Source organism: Hylobates moloch, unplaced genomic scaffold, assembly GCF_009828535.3.
Source record: "Hylobates moloch isolate HMO894 unplaced genomic scaffold, HMol_V3 SCAFFOLD_19, whole genome shotgun sequence".
Lineage (NCBI taxonomy): Eukaryota > Metazoa > Chordata > Mammalia > Primates > Hylobatidae > Hylobates > Hylobates moloch.
The window spans coordinates 56,764,819-56,781,437 of NW_026652294.1; the positions used below are offsets into that span (position 1 = coordinate 56,764,819).

General features: G+C 40.5%; 1 protein-coding gene across 2 annotated transcripts in view; it reads right to left on the bottom strand.

The window, feature by feature from the left end:
• Nucleotides 1-16,619, bottom strand: part of MTAP (methylthioadenosine phosphorylase) — a 151,461-nt gene that overhangs the window by 96,225 nt on the left and 38,617 nt on the right. For both annotated transcript variants that reach the window (XM_058431603.1, XM_032138032.2), the window contains exon 6: nt 2,807-3,046. In XM_058431603.1, the coding sequence (XP_058287586.1) occupies nt 2,807-3,046 (240 nt within the window). The remainder of the gene's footprint in view (nt 1-2,806; nt 3,047-16,619) is intronic.

Here is a 16,619-nt window from a genome sequence, read left to right on the forward strand (position 1 = left end):
TTAATATAATGGTTGAAGCTAGATGCTGAATTCATGGAAGCTCGTGCTATTGGCTACTTCTGTATTTGACTAAAATAGCTTCATAAGAAAAAGTTGAAGAAAGTGAATATAAAATTACCATCAGAGATAGAGTACTTGACATGCCTTCCTATGCTTCGAAGAAATCCAGCATTCAGGGACACGAGGAGTACACCTTTCTATTTCCTTAAGTATAGTCCAGATCCCACCCCAAAACACCAAGATGTGTATAGGAAAAAATGATGAACACTGTAGCAGAGGGGAGTTTGCACTACCATGGGAACACAAAGTAGTGACAGGCTGGGTATCTGCCAGGCACATGTAAATGATATGTTTTAAGCTGAGTCTTTGAATGCAGAGACATGAAGCATCCAAGAAATTTGCTTTGTATTTACTCATTTCCTTATATATTTTTTCCTGTGACTGGTTATTTCTGTATAGATGCTGACCTCCCTTCTCTTTGTTCCAGCTGTTGGGCTTCACCGAAAACGTCCTTCCTACTGAACTTCCCAAAATAAATCCTCTGTTCAAGGTGCAGTTTGAATGCTTTCCCTGATACTACCCACCTCTCAGGCCCCCAACTCCATCAGAGCCACCATCTGATGACCACCCTCTTACGAGCCGGCACTATACTAGCTGTTTTACATATCTCATTTGGTTTAATTCTTCCAGTAATCCTTCAAGGTCTAACTGACTAAACAATGACTAAACAACCTCCACTCCTCACCCAGAGCCCTGGCTTCATTCTACAGAAGAATAAACAAGTGAAACAACTCGCCCAATGTGACCAGCAAACGGAGCAACTAGAATCTGAAGATGGGTTTAGAGAACTCCAAATCCTTCTTGCCACGCCAGGCTGCAACACACGATTGGCTGAAATAATGCCATCTTTATGTGGGCCTTCCTTTTAGCATTTAACACTGTCCTCAAGCCTTTCCACTTACAGAGCTTAATTTCCCTGCTTTTCAATAAAGTAGTTCCAGCTGACTATTTCCCCAACCTCATTTGGCTACTAAAGGAAATCACTGCTGGTTCTACAAAGGAGGAGACATATGTTATTAGACTGAGCAGAAAGCCACAGGCAAGAAGCAAACTGCTCTCAGGGTGTGGCAGGGGTTGGAGTTTCCTATTAATTGGAAGCAGCTTCTTGACATTACGAGGCTGAGTTGTTCCTTAGGTTACCAAAGCTGCCAAATAAGATATTATGTTGTGACTTAATGTAATAATTTGCAAATCTCTTACATAAAAGGCATCCTAGTACTAAGCAAACAGTTTATTACACTGAGGAGTCATCATAAGGAATTCATGAAAAACAACCTGTGTTCATCTAGGACCCAAAACACTACACATTAGATAGTAAAACAAACTCTCTAAAACGGTGGTACAATATTAGGCCTCTTTGGAGATGTCACTTACCCTAAATGTGCTCAGAAAAGTCACCCCTAAGTTTTTTCCTTACTTCAAAAGTGACTGCAGTTTTGTCGTCCCTTTCTTTATCTTAAAATGAGATAAATGACAGGACAAATGATCTAGTTTATTCAAGTAACACAAGGAATAAAAAGAGAAAGAGGTGAAAATTAGATTAAAAGAGACAAGAGGTATATCATTAAAATACAACGTATGATTGTAAGGGATTCTGATTTGATCAAATTGTTAAAAATTATGAGACTGAAGGAAAAAGAAATAGTCTGACTATTTGATTATATTAAGAAATTAATATCATTATTTTTGTACAATGATGGCATGGTTATAACTTAATTTTAAAAATACCTTTTAGAAAAATATTTACTTCACAACGAGGGCAGGGGAGAGAGAAATAGGTAGGGACATACCTATGACACAAGATTGGCCATGGCTAATTGTGGAACCAAAGTGATGGGTACCTGGAATTCATTATATTCCACCCTGTACTTTCACAGATGTTTAAAGTTTTGTTTTGTTTTGTTTTGGAAGCTGACCTCATTGTTCCAGTGTCCTCAAATTCCAGCTGGATCCTGCTGCCTTCCCTGCCTGAACCCCTCACTGACCTTCCATCTGAAACCCTTACCATGGTCTATATGGCCTGGCCCTGCTGTATTGCATCCCTCCTCTCTCTCCCTTCTCCCCAGTCTCCCTCCTTTCCACTCTACTCAATCATGCCCTTCTTGCCCATCACACTTAGAACAGGAAGGCTTCTCATACTTCAAATATTTGGTCTGGTCAACTCTATTCAGTTGACCTACTGTACCCTTGTACCTCACCATTCTATTTCTTTATAACTGTTAGCTTTCTTATATTGGTTTGCTTAACTTCTATCTCCATCTGACAGAATAATGTCGGCTCCTTAAGGACTTGTCTGTTTGCTGTCACATTTGTATGCTGAACATAGTATCCAGCCACGGTAGGTTAAATAGATGGATGTGAACATACAGCCCTCTCACAGGTAAAGGGTTAAGTAATAGATTTTTTTCCTTCTTGAAAACAAAAAACAGTAGCATAGCAGAAGAAATTGGCAATCAAAATACACCTTTATCCTTAAAATAAGGCCCAAGTCTTAGTATGATTCTCAACACATCTACATGCCTACAATGTACTATTTTCACTATTGATCCTTGGGTAAAAGTGTCTTCTTTCTTTCCTATGATCTTTGTTCTTACTTTCCAACAGGAACTACAGAAAATATTGACAACTTCAAAACCTTGTAGAAAGGCACTTTCTGAAACTAACGTAATAGAAACAAAGTTAAGACACCCTCTTATTGGCACCCAGAAACCCATGCTATATGTGCTCAGAAGAGAATTCCACCTACTGCTTCCTCGTGCTCCTTCCAGCAGTCATAATCTGTCGCCATGGCGATACTTGCGTAACAAATTCCAGCCTCCTTAGCAAGAACCACCTCTGGAACTGTGGTCATGTTGATAACATCCGCCCCCCAGGTGCGGAACATGAAGCTTTCTGCGCGGGAGCTAAAACGAGGTCCCTCGATTGTGACCATTGTCCCCTTTGAGTGGCACCGGAGTCCTAGCTTCTTAGCAGTCTCTATAAGAACCTAGAAAAGAAAAACCAGAAACTTCAAAACATACAAGCACATGCACAACTTAAGGCTGCATTTCCCCCCAGTGTTTAACCAGTGATTTCTTAAAGATGATTTGTCACTATAATAAATGCCTACTATCTGCCAGGCTCTCAGAAAAAACCTAGAGGACCACAGAACAGTGTTTCCTGGACCCTTCATCATTCACATAATCCTGTTTCCCCAGCCCTTTGCATATAGAAACTAATAGCTACACAAGCAAGCACTGAGCTCTTTCTACTCGCCAGGCATTTGTTTATATGCTTTAATCTCATTTGCTTCTTAACAACTTTAAGAGACTAAGCTGGTTTGAGAATACAGACTGGAGTCTTAACTTTTAACCTTGCAGGCTAAGCTAAGGTGCCTCTCGTCACTCATCTTCTCAAACAGTTGTGTTGAGTTCTATTTCCAGGCTTCTGAAAAGTTAATTCCCATTACTTTTAAAAATACAGAATCTGAAGACTTCTGTAAAAGCTTTTTCTGGTTAGAAAGTGACTTCTCTTTTGCCTACTGCCTTTCCACAGACTTGTGCTGATTGTTTTTCTGCTCACAGGGATAAACATCTTGGAATTCCTTTAGTGGCAAGGCTAGGCATGGATTTTTAGAAACATTATTGAAAAGTTTGATCGTTTTCTCCAGTGTTTTATTTAATACTGCACATCTAATCTTCAAGTTATTAATTACCTTCATTTTTTCTTAGCTTATGCTTCAATATTCCCTTTTAATTAAAAAAAGTCTTTTCAACTTAACTGTTAACTTACTGAAGCACTATTGAAAAATCATCTCTGTATGCCTTAGTTTTCTCAAGTGTAAACTGAAAATAATGATATCGCGTAACTCAAACGTATGAGGAAGATTAAATGAACTAAGGTATATACAAGCATAGAAACATGCCAGGTATGCTGTAAACACTGTATGCAGTAAGCTGGTCTTCTAACAATTATTAATACTGGCAGCTTCTACACATATTTGGCTAACCTTCCTGGGATACTATATAAATAAAGTGGAGTGACTCAAAGTCAAAGTCTCCAATCTGGGCAAAGTCTCACCTGCACATGTGTTCATCACATAAACAAATTAACCTATTTCCTTAAAAAATAACTTACTATTTTTTAATAGTAAAATGGGAAACAGAATTTTCACAAGAGTCTTGGCAACTCAAAATTTAGTAAGCTATGGACAATGAACAGTTGATGCTACATCATGTTTATCTTATAAATGCTGAAAATAAAATTATGCTTTATTAACACTTTTCCCTAAAAAGCATATGTTATAAATGCAAAAGCCTAAATCTCTATCCCACCCCCTTTCCCTCCCAAAGTTAAGACATAACAAGCCCACTCCTGCTGGTTCAATAGTGTCTTTAAAGATCCTGAATAACTGAACTGTATGCTTGGCTAAAGTTCACAGTGCTTCTAGAGATGAATGGCTCTTGACAAGTCCTCACTGTCACTCTGGCACTTTGGGAGATAGGTACCATGCTTGTGAGGAGGAGGAAGAAATGGAGGCTATGAATATATGTCAGCCACCTGAACCAGCATTTTGCACTCCTTCAAGAACAGCTAACACTATTCTTAAGGCAGCAAAAAATATCAAATACAGGGTCAAGGTCCAGGTCTGAGGTTAAGATGATTTCATTTTCTTACTCTGTGTAATCACTGAACTACTAAATAGACAGATGTGGTAGTGACACTACCACAACCCTCACCAAGGAACTAGCAATATTAGATCATCAGCTAAAACAGATTTAATGTCAGGACTTCCATATTAACTCCTAAAATGAATAGAAGTAACACTGCTTTTGGAACACATATTTGTACATGGTACAAAACTTAAATAGTACAAGGAAAACCACTGTCCCTTCTCAAGGGAAACCATTATTACCAGGCTTTTTTTTTCGTTTCAATAGTTTTGGGGGAGAGGTGGTTTATTGCGATGTATATAAGTTCTTTAGTAGTGATTTCTGGGATTTTGATGCACCCGTCACCCAAGAAATGTACACTGTACCCAATGTGTAGTCTTTTATTCCCTGATCCTCCTCTCCCACTTCCCCCTGAGGCCCCAAAGTCCATTATATCATTTTTTTTTTTTGAGATGGAGTCTCACTCTGTCGCCCACGCTGGAGTGCATTAGTGCGATCTTGGCTCACTGCAACCTCTGCCTCACGGGTTCAAGCAGTTCTCTGCCTCAGCCTCCCGATTAGCTGGGATTACAGGCGCCTGCCACCACGGCCAGCTAATTTTTTTCTTTGTATTTTAGTAGAGACCCCTTTCACCATCTTGCCCAGGCTGGTCTTGAACTCCTGACCTCGTGATCCACCCACCTCGGCCTTCCAAAGTGCTAGGATTATAGGCATGAGCCACCACGCCCGGCCCCATTATATCATTCTTATGCCTTTGCATCCCCATAGCTTAGCTCCCACTTGCAAATGAGGACATAATGATATTTAGTTTTCCATTCCCGAGTTACTTCACTGAGAATAATGGTCTCCAACTCCATCCAGGTTGCTGCAAATGCCATCATTTTGTTCTTTTTTATGGCTAAGTACTATTCCATTGTATTAGAGTTCTCTAAAGGGACATAACTAATAAAGGAGAGTTTATTAAGTATTAACTCACATGATCACAAGGTCCCACAATGGGCCATCTGCAGGCTGAGGAGCAAGGAGAGACAGTCCAAGTTCCAAAACTGAGAAACTTGGAGTTTGATGTTGGAGGGCAGGAAGCATCCAGCATGGGAGAAAGATGTAGGCTGGGGGACTAGGCTAGTCTCTCTTTTAACAATTTTCTGCCTACTTATATCCTAGCCATGCTGGCAGCTGATTAGATTGTGCCCACCCAGATTAAGGGTAGGTCTGCCTTTCCCAGCCCACTGACTCAAATGTTAATCTCCTTTGGCAACACCTTCATAGACACACCCAGGATCGATACTTTGTATCCTTCAATCCAATCAAGTTGACACTCAGTATTAACCATCACAAGTCCACATGAATCCATACACATCTCCTGAGATCATACATAATCTTCAAATAAAGACAATAATGTCATAATTACATCTAACATAATACAGCTATCCTTTGTGCAACTGGAAATGCACCAGACACTAACCCAAATACTACTACATAAAGTTAGCAATATTTAAATATTGATGTGAAATCAGTAAATCTCATGTCATATGATAAAGGAGAAAGAAAATAAAATGAAGATATTTTCTTAGTACAACTGTATACATGCACAGACATGTTTTTAACAAAAGAAGGAAATACTCATGACAATTACAGTCCTCATTTCTGTAGCTGGTCACATGGTACCAGTTGTAGCTGGTATCAATGACTACCTTCTTCTACTACCCATTCTGTATTCCCTTTGCCTTTAGCAAGCACCTCAGTAGGTTGTGGTTTTTTTCCTTGTGGAGTGACTGAAATCTTCATTCCTGAAGAGTCTGGGTCATTTGTAGTCCTGCCTGGATTGGGCTGTTGTAGTTTCCCAATGACCTTAATTACAGGGCATGGTAATACTAAGAGACAGACACCCTAATGGATCTCCTGCATTCCATGTGTACTCTTCTTTACCTCCATTGCGGAGTAGTAGACTGATTTCATCTTGATAGTCTGGGTCAATCATCCCAGCCAGCACTGTAACTCCCTTCTTAGCCTGTTGACTTAAAGGTAGAAGGAGCCCAAAGTGTCCAGGTGGCAAGGATGGAGGCCATGCATGGGCACAGCAAAGTGCCTTCAGGATCTGTTTGAGCCCAGTCATATATATACCATTTCCATTTGATAATTGAATGCTGCTGTGTACAACCCACTTTATGGCTAGATGAGTCAGAAAGCCCCCGGTTCATGACAGGCAGTTCAGGTCGCATGGTGACTTGATGACCCATAGTCAAATGTTCACTTTCCACCAAAGTCCAGTAACAGGCCAAGGGCAGTCTCTCAAAAGGAGAGTAGTTATCTGCAGAAGATGGCAGGACCTTGCTCCAAAATCCTAGCGGGCTCCACTGTAATTCACCTATGGGGGCCTGCCAAAGGCTCCAAACAGCATCCTTATCTGTCACTGACACCTCAAGGACCATTGGATTTGCTGGGTCATATGGCCCAAATGGCACAGCAGTTTGCACAGCAGCCTGGAACTGTTGCAGAGCCTTCTCCTGTTCTGGACCTACTCAAAATTGGCACCCTTTTGGGTCACTCCATAGATGGGCCGGAGTAACACACTCAAATGAGGAATGTGTTGCCTCCAAAATCCAAATAGGCTCACTAGGCATTGTGCCTCTTTCTTGGTTGTAGGAGGGGACAAATGCAGCAACTTATCCTTCACCTTAGAAGGAATATCTCGACAGGCCCCACACCACTAGACCCCCTAGAAATTGTACTGAGGTAGAAGGTCCCTGAATTTTAGTCAGATTTATTTCCCGTCCTCTGGCAAGCAAATGCCTAACCAGTAAGTCCAGTGTGTTTGCCACTTCTTGCTCACTGGATCCAATCAGCATACTGTCATCAATGTAATGGACCATTGTGATATCTTGTGGAAGCAAAAAGCGATCAAGGTCTCTCTGAATAAGATTATGACACAAAACTGGAGAGTTGATATACACCTGAGGTAGGACAGTAAAGGTATACTGCTGGCCTTGACAGCTGAAGGCAAATTGCTTCTGGTGGGCCTTATGGACAGGAATGGAGAAAAAGGCATTTTCCAAGTCAATGGCTGCATACCAGGTACCAGGTGATGTGTTAATTTGCTCAAGCAGTGAAACCACATCTGGTACAACAGCTGCAATTGGAGTCACCACTTGGTTAAGCTTATTGTAATCCACTGTCATTCTCCCCAAGATTCATCTGTCTTCTGTATGGGCCAAATGGGAGAGATAAATGGGGATGTGGTAGGAATCACCATCCCTGCGTCTTTCAAGTCTTTAATGGTGGTACTAATCTCTGCAGTCCCTCCAGGGATGTGGTATTGTTTTTGCTTTACTATTTTTCTAGGTAGAGGCAGCTCGAATGGCTTCCATCTGGCCTTTCCCACCATAATAGTCGTCACTTTACCAGTCAGGGAGCCAATGTGTGGGTTCTGCCAGCTGCTAGGTATGTCTATGCCAGTTATGCATTCTGGCACTGGGGAAATGATCACAGGATGAGTCCAGGCACCCATAAGACCCACTGCAAGTCAGACCTGAGCTAAAACTCCATTAGTTACCTGACTTCCATAAGCTCCTACTTTAACTGGAGGACCACATGACATTTTGGGTTCCCTGGAATCAACGTCAGCTCAGAGCCAGTGTCCAGTAGTCCCTGAAATGTCTGATTATTTCCCTTTCCCCAGTGCACAGTTACCCTGGTAAAAGGTCGGATGTCTCCTTGGGGAAGGATGGGAGAAAGATTCACAGCATAAATTGTTGGTAATATAGTGGGGTCCTTCCTCAAGGGGACCTGGCCTCCCCTTCATTCAAGGGGTTCTGGGTCTGTAAACTAGCTCAAGTCTGGAAATTGGTTGAGGGGCTGTGATTCTCTGTTTTTATAATTCAAATTAGTTTTTTGTCCATTTGACCTAGAAGTTTCTGCTTATATAAATTAAGTAGGAATGCAGTAGGCCTCCTATGAATTTTACTTCTAGGAATGCTGTAATTAATTAGCCAATGCCAGAGCTTTACACGAATCAGACTATTCTGATTGCTGCTTTGCCTCTGTTGCCCATTATTGTAGCTATGCCCACCTTGCCTTTGAAGGTTGAGTGCTGCCATGGTCCCTGCTGCCTTGGAATCCAATTATTCCCACTGTATTTAAGTTTTGTAGTTGAGTGACTGTGGTTCCCACAGTTAGATCTGACATACAGAGAAGAGCAATTACAGGGCTCTTCAAAGATCCCAGTGCTGCCCTCACAAATCTGTTTTGCAAGGCATTGGTCAAGGGCATATTTTCTGGACCAGCAGGGATGAATAGGTCTAAAGTGACTAATCCACTCCACCATCCGAATTTCCATAAGCCTTTGGATCCCCTCCTCTAAATTAAACCAAGGGAGATCAGGCATTTCCAGCTTGTTCACAGTGGGCCACTTTTTAATCCATATTTCAGCTAACCAAGCAAGTAAACGATTAGAACCTTTTTTAACTCCCAGAGCTGCAACATTAAATGCAGAATCCCTACTTAATGGGCCCAAATCAATAAATTCAGCCTGATCCAACTCCATTTTCCTTCCATCATTATCCCACACCCTTAGTATCCATTCCCATGCCTGTTCTCCAGATTTCTGTTTATATAAATCAGAAAACTCAAGCAGTTCTTTTTGAGTGTAGTGCACCACCTCATGGGTCACAATCTAAACCTCAGCTCTAGGGGCCTGCTGGGACTTAAGTCCAGTTATAGGTCTAGAAGCAAATGGGGATCTTAGGGGTGGCTCCTGAGAAGAATCAACATTATCTTGCCTGGCAACTGCCTCAGGGGAGGCCATCACTGTTGCCTCAGGCCGCACAGGGTTTATCTCCTCAGACAAAGGTGAAAAGGCTGATGGCAGCATAGGTCAGGGAGGAGATGTTGCCACTTCTGGGGATGGGAAAGCTGTTCCTTCTGGAAAATAAGATTCATCAGAGTTTTCAAACTCAGTGTCCCCAGCTTCATCAGGGTCCTCCCACACATCCCAGTTCCAAGTTGCAGGGTCCCATTCCTTTTCAATCAATGCTCTCACTTTAACAGTAGACACCTGGGGAGGCTGTGCATGTACCCTTTCATTGCAGGTCAGCCACTCACATGATAAGAGCTTGTGTCTGTTTTTCCACAATTTCAGCTCTTTCTCTACAGGAGATAAGACTCTCATTCAGAGCAATCTTAGCAGATTTGAGGCTCAGTATGTGCTTCTGGAGCTGGGAGACAGAATCCCTGAGTTCATTATTTTCTTTCATCACTTTGTCCACTGAATTTAGGAGCAACCAACCAGCTTCATTATGTTCCCTGGTTCTCCATATATGGTCAAAAGTATTATGTACAGAGTCACTAAGGGTGATTCCACATATGGTCAAAGGTATTATGTAGAGTCCTTGCCTCTCACGAGTGATGAATCAGGAGTCTCAAATATATTTATTTTGCATAACTCTAAACAGTTCATGCCAAGGACTATTGGTGTTCTCCATATTATTAGAAGTAGAGTCCTGAGCATCTTTGGGTCTAATCGTATTAAGCAGCCAACTCCAGAAACCTCATACCAATAAAAGAACTCCATCCTTAATATTCGGTTCCTCTACAACCATTCCTGGTACCAAAATCTGTATTAGTCAGGGTTCTCTAGAGGGACAGAACTAATGGGACAGATAGATAAAGGGGAGTTTATTAAGTATTAACTCACATTATCACAAGGTCCCACAATTGGCCATCTACAGGCTGAGGAGCAAGGAGAGCCACTCAGAGTTCCAAAAATGAAGAACTTGCAGTCTGATGTTTGAGGGCAGGAAGTATCCAGCACGGGAGAAAGATGTAGGCTAGGCTAGGCCAGTCTCTCTTTTTTCACATTTTTCTGCCTGCTTATATTCTAGCTATGCTGGCAGCTGATTAGACTGTGCCCACCCACATTAAGGGTTGGTCTGCCTTTCCCAGCCCACTGACTCAATGTTAATCTCCTTTGGCAACACCCTCACAGACACATCCAGGATCAATACTCTGTATCCTTCAATCCAATCAAGCTGACACTCAGTATTAACCATCACACCCATGCATCACACCCATGCTGTATATATACCACATTTTCTTCATTCACTCATTGGTCAACGGGCATTTAGGTTGGTTCCACAGTTTTTACAATTGCAAGTTGTGCTGCTACAAACATGCGTGTGCAAGTGTCTTTTTCGTATAATGACTTATTTTCCTCTGGGTAGACGCACAGGAGTGGGATTGCTGGATCACATGGTAGTTCTACTTTTAGTTCTGTAAGGAATCTCTATATGGCTTTCCACTGTACTAGTTTACATTCACACCAGCAGTGTAAAAGTGTTCCCTTTACACCACATCTACACCAACATCTATTATTTTTTGATTTTTAAATTACGGCCATTCTTGCAGGAGTAAGGTGGTATCGCATTGCGGTTTTAATTTGCATTTCCTGGATTAGTGATTTTGAGCATTTTTTCATATGTTTGTTAGCCACGTGTTTTGAAAATTGTCTATTCATGTACTTAGTGACTTTTTAATTTTTTTTTTCTTGCTGATTTGTTTCAGTTCCCTGTAGATTCTGGATATTGGTCCTCTATTGAATGCATAGTTTGCAAATATTTTCTCCCTTTCTGTGGGTGGTCAGTTTATTCCACTGATTATTATTTTTTGTTGTTGTGCTGAAGCATTTTAGATTAATTAAGTTGCATCTATTTGTCTTAGTTTTTGTTGCATTTGCTTTTGGGTTGTTGATCATGAACTCTTTGCCTAAGCCAAGGCCTAGATAGGTTTTTCCGATGTTATCTTCTAGAACTTTTATGGTTTCGGGTCTTAAGATTTAAGTCTTTGATCCATCTTGAACTGATTTTTATATAAGATGAAAGATGAAGATCCAGTTTCATTCTTCTACATCTGGCTTGCCAATTATCCTGCATCATTTGTTAAATAGGGTGTCCTTTCCCCAGTGTATGTTTTTGTTTTGCTTTTTCAAAGATCAGTTGGCTGTCAATATTTGGCTTTATTTCTGGATACTCTATTCTGTTCCACTGGTCTACATGCCTACTTTTATACCAGTACCATGCTGTTTTGATAACTATAGCCTTGTAGTATAGTTTGATGTCAGGTAATGTGATACCTCCAGATTGTTCTTTTTGCTTAGTCTTGCTTTGGCTATATGGGCTCTTTTTTGGTCTCTCATAAATTTTAGGATTTTTTTTTTTTTTTATTTCTGTGAAGAATGATGGTGGTACTCTGAAGGAAACTGCATTGAATCTGTGGATTGCTTTTGGCAGTATGGTCATTCTTACAATATTAATTCTACCCATCCATGAGCATGGTATGTTTCCATCTTTTTGTATTATCTATAATTTCTTTCAGCAGTGTTGTGTAGTTTTCCTTGTAGAGATCTTTCATGTCCTTGGTTAGGCATTTTACTTTTTTCTTCCTGCAACTGTTGTAAAGTAGGTTGAGTTCTTGATTTGATTCTCAGCTTGGTTGCTGTTGGTGTATAAAAGTGCTATTGATTTGAGTATATTGATTTTGTATCTTGAAACTTTGCTGAATTCATTTATCTAGGAGCTTTTTGGATGAGTCTTTAGGGTTTTCTAGGTATATGATCATTGGTGAACAGCAACAGTTTGACTTCCTCTTTACTGATTTTTTATCCTTTATTTCTTTCTCTTGTCTGATTGCTCTGGCTAGGACTTCCTGTACTATGTTGAACAGAAGTAGCAAAAGTGGAAATCTTGTCTTATTTCAGTTCTCACAGAGAATGCTTTCAACTTTTCCCTGTTCAATATAACATTGGCTGTGGGTTTGTCATAGATGGCTTTTTTTTTTTTCTTTTTGAGATGCAGTCTCGCTCTGTCACCCAGGCTGGAGTGCAGTGGCGTGATCTCGGCTCACTGCAAGCCTCACCTCCCGGGTTCATGCCATTCTCCTGCCTCGGCCTCCTGAGTAGCTGGGACTACAGGCACCCATCACCATGCCTGGCTAATTTTTTGTGTTTTTAGTAGAGATGGGGTTTCACAGTGTTAGCCAGGATGGTCTTGATCTCCTGACCTTGTGATCTGCCCCCCTTAGCCTCCCAAAGTGCTGGGATTACAGGTGTGAGCCACCGTGCCCAGCCCATAGATGGCTTTTATTACCTTGAGGTATGTCCCTTCTATGCCAATTTTGCTGAGGGATTTAATTATAACTAGATGCAGGATTGTGTCAAATGCTCTTTCTGCATCTATTGAGATGACCACATGATTTTTGTTTTAAATTCTGTTTATGTGATGTATCACATTTATTGACTTGCTTATGTTAAACCATCCCTTCATCGCTGGTATGAAACCCACTTGATCATGGTGTATTATCTTCTTCATATGCTGTTGGATTTGGTTAGCTAGTAATGTGTTGAGGATTTTTGCATCTATGTACATCAGGGATATGGGTCTGTAGTTGTCTTTTTTTGTTATGTTCTTTTCTGATTTTCTAATTGGGGGATACTGGCTTCACAGAATGAATTAGGAAAGATTCCTGCTTTCTCTGTCTTTTGGAATAGTTTCAGTAAGATTGGTACTAGTTCTTTGAATGTCTGATAGAATTCAGCTGTGAATCCCTCTGGTCTTGGATGTTTTCTTTGTTGGCAATTTTTAAAAATTACTGTTTCAATCTTCCTACTTGTTATTGGTCTGTTCAGGGTTTCCATTTCTTCCTGATTTAATTGGGGAAGGTTGTATATTTCTAAGAATTTACTCATCTCCCCTAGATTTTCTAGTTTGTGTGCATAAAGGTGTTCATAGTAGCCTTGAATAGTCTTTTGTATTCTGTGGTATTGGTTGTAATATCTCCTGTTTCATTTCTCATTGAGCTTATTTGGATCTTGTCTCTTCTTGTTTAAATTCACTAATGGTCTACCAATTTTAAATTTTCAAATATTTTTGTTTTATTTATCTTTTGTATTTTTTTGTTTCAATTTCATTTAGCTCTGCTCTGATCTCTACTGTTTCTTTTCTTCTGCTAGGTTTGGGTTTGCTTTGTTCTTATTTTTCTAGTTCCTTGAAGTGTGACCTTAGATTGTTGATTTGTCCTCCTTCAGACTTTTTGATGTAGGAATTTAATGCTATGAACTTTCCCATTAGCACCGCTTTTTCTGTATCCCAGAGGTTTTGATAAGTTGTGTCACTATAATCACTCAGCTCAAAGAATATTTTAATTTCCAACTTGACTTTACTGTTGACCTAAAGATCATTCAGGAGCAGATTATTTAATTTCCAAGTATTTGAGGATTCCTCTTGGAGTTAATTTCCAATTTTATTCCACTGTGATCTGAGAGAGTACTTGATATAATTTTGATTTTCAAATTTGTTGAGACGTGTTTTGTGGCATATGTTCTATTTTGGAGAATGTTCCATGTGCTGATGAAAAGAACGTATATTCTACAGTTGTTGGGTAGAATGTTCCATACATATCTGTTAAGTCCATTTGTTCTAGGTTATAGTTTAAGTCCATTGTTTCCTTGTTGACTTTCTGTCTTGATGACCTGTCTAGTGCCATCAGTGGAGTACTTAAGTCCCCCACTATTACTGTGTTACCATCTATGTCATTTCTTAGGTCTATTAGTAATTGTTTGATATATTTGGGAACTCAAGTGTTAAGTGCATATATATTTAGAACTGTGATACTGTCCTGTTGGACTACTCCTTTTATATAATGTCCCTCTTTGCTTTAACTGTTGTTGCTTTAAAGTCTGTTTTTTTCTGATATAAAACTAGCTCCTCCTACTTGCTTTTGTTTTCCATTTGCATGGAATATCTTTTTCCACCCTTTTACCTTAAGTTTATGTGAGTTCATGTGTGCTAGGTGATTCTCTTGAAGACTGCAGATACTTAGTTGGTAGATTTTTATCCATTCTGACATTGCGTATCTTTTCTTAAGTGGAGCATTTAGGTCATTTACATTCAACATCAGTATTGGGATGTGAGGTACTGTTCTATTCATCATGCTAGTTTTTGCTTAAAGATGTTGTTCTTTCACCATTGTCTTATTGTTTTATAGGTCTTGTGAGATTTATGCTTTAATGAGGTTCTATTTTGGTGTATTTTGAGGTTTTGTTTCAAGATTTAGAACTCCTTTAAGCATTTCTTGTAGTGCTGGCTCAATAGTGGCAAATTCTCTCAGCATTTGTTTGTCTGAAAAAGACTATCTCTCCTTCAGTTATGAAGCTTAGTTTTACTGGATACAAAATTCTTGGCTGAGAATAATTTTGTTTCAAGAGGTTAAAAATGGGACTCCAATCCCTTCTGGCTTTTAGCTTGTAAGATTTCTGCTGAGAAGTCTGCTATTAATCTGACAGGTTTTCCTTTATACGTTATCTGATGTTTTTGTCTCACAGCTCTTAAGATTCTTTCATCTTGACTTTAGATAGTCTGATAAATATGTGCCTAGCTGATCATCTTTTTGCAATAAATTTCCCTGGTGTTCTTTGAGCTTCTTGTATTTGGATATCTAGATCTTTAGCAAGGCCAGCAAAGTTTTCCTCAAATAAGTTTTCCAAACTTTCAGATTTCTCTTCTTCTGCAGGACCATCAATTATTTTTAGGTTTGGCCATTTAACATAAACCCAAATTTCTTTTACAATTCTTTTTCTTTATGTGATACGGTTAATTCAAGAGCCTTGTCTTCAAGCTCTGAAGTTCTTTCTTCTACTTGTTCTATTGAAGCTTTCTACTGCATTTTTTATTTCTCTAAGTGTGTCTTTCATTTCCTGAAGCTGTGATTTATTTTTTCTTTATGATATATCTCTGGAGAAGTTTTCATCCATATCCTGTAATGTTTTTTAAAATTTCTTTATGCTGGTTTTCACCTTTCTCTGCTATTTCCTTGAGTAGCTTAATAATCAATCTTCTGAATTCCTTATCTGGCAATTCAGAGATTTCTTCTCGGTTTGGATCCATTGCTAGGGAGCTGGTGTGATCTTTTGGGGGTGTTACAGAACCCCATTTTGTCATATTACCAGAATTGCTTTTCTGGTTCCTTGTCATTTTGGTAGACTATTTTAGTGGAGAGGTTGAAACTCAAGGCCTGCTGTTCAGATTTTCTTGTCTCATGGGGTGATCCCTTGATGTGGTGCTCTCCCCCTTTCCCCTGGGGATGGGGCTTCCTGAGAGCTGGACTGCAGTGACTGTTATTGCTCTTCTGGGTCTAGCCACCCATTGAGGCCACCAGGCTCTGGGCTGGTGCTGGGGGATGGCTGCAATGAGTACTGTGATGTGATCCATCTTCAGGTCTCCAAGCTGTGGCTACTAGCACCTGCTCTGGTAGATGCGGCAGGGAAGTGAAGTAAACTCTGCAAGTCATTGGTTGTAGGTATGTTTAATGTGCTGGCTCTCTTGAATGCTGCTTATGCTAGCAGTGAAGTTGTCATGTGGACACATTCAGGATCTCTGGTTAGCCAGGATGTTGCAGGCAGTGAAATTAGGTGTTGTCTTTTCCGTCCTGGGATCAGGGTTATTGTTTTATGAGTTGCTGTAATGGCCTGAGCTGACTGGCCTCCAGCCAGGAGGTGGCGCTTTCAAGAGAGCACCAGCTGCAGAAGTAGTAGGGGGCTCTAAGCTTGCCCTAAGATGCCCAACGTAACTATTTTGGTTTCTCAGGCAATAGGCAGGGCAATAAAGCTCCAAAGAGTTTCTATGTTTTGTGTTTGGCTAGCAGGGTGGGTAGAGAAATACCATCAGGTGGGGGCAGGGTTAGGTGGTTCTGGGCTCAGACTCTTCTTGGGCAGGGCTTGCTGCAGCCACTGTGGGAAATTGGGGGGTGGGGGTGGTTTGTCAGGCCACTGGGTTTATGTTCCAGAGGAGATCTTGACTGCCTCTGCTGTATCATAAACTTCACCAGGGTAGTGGGGGATAGCCAGCAGCAAGAGGCCTC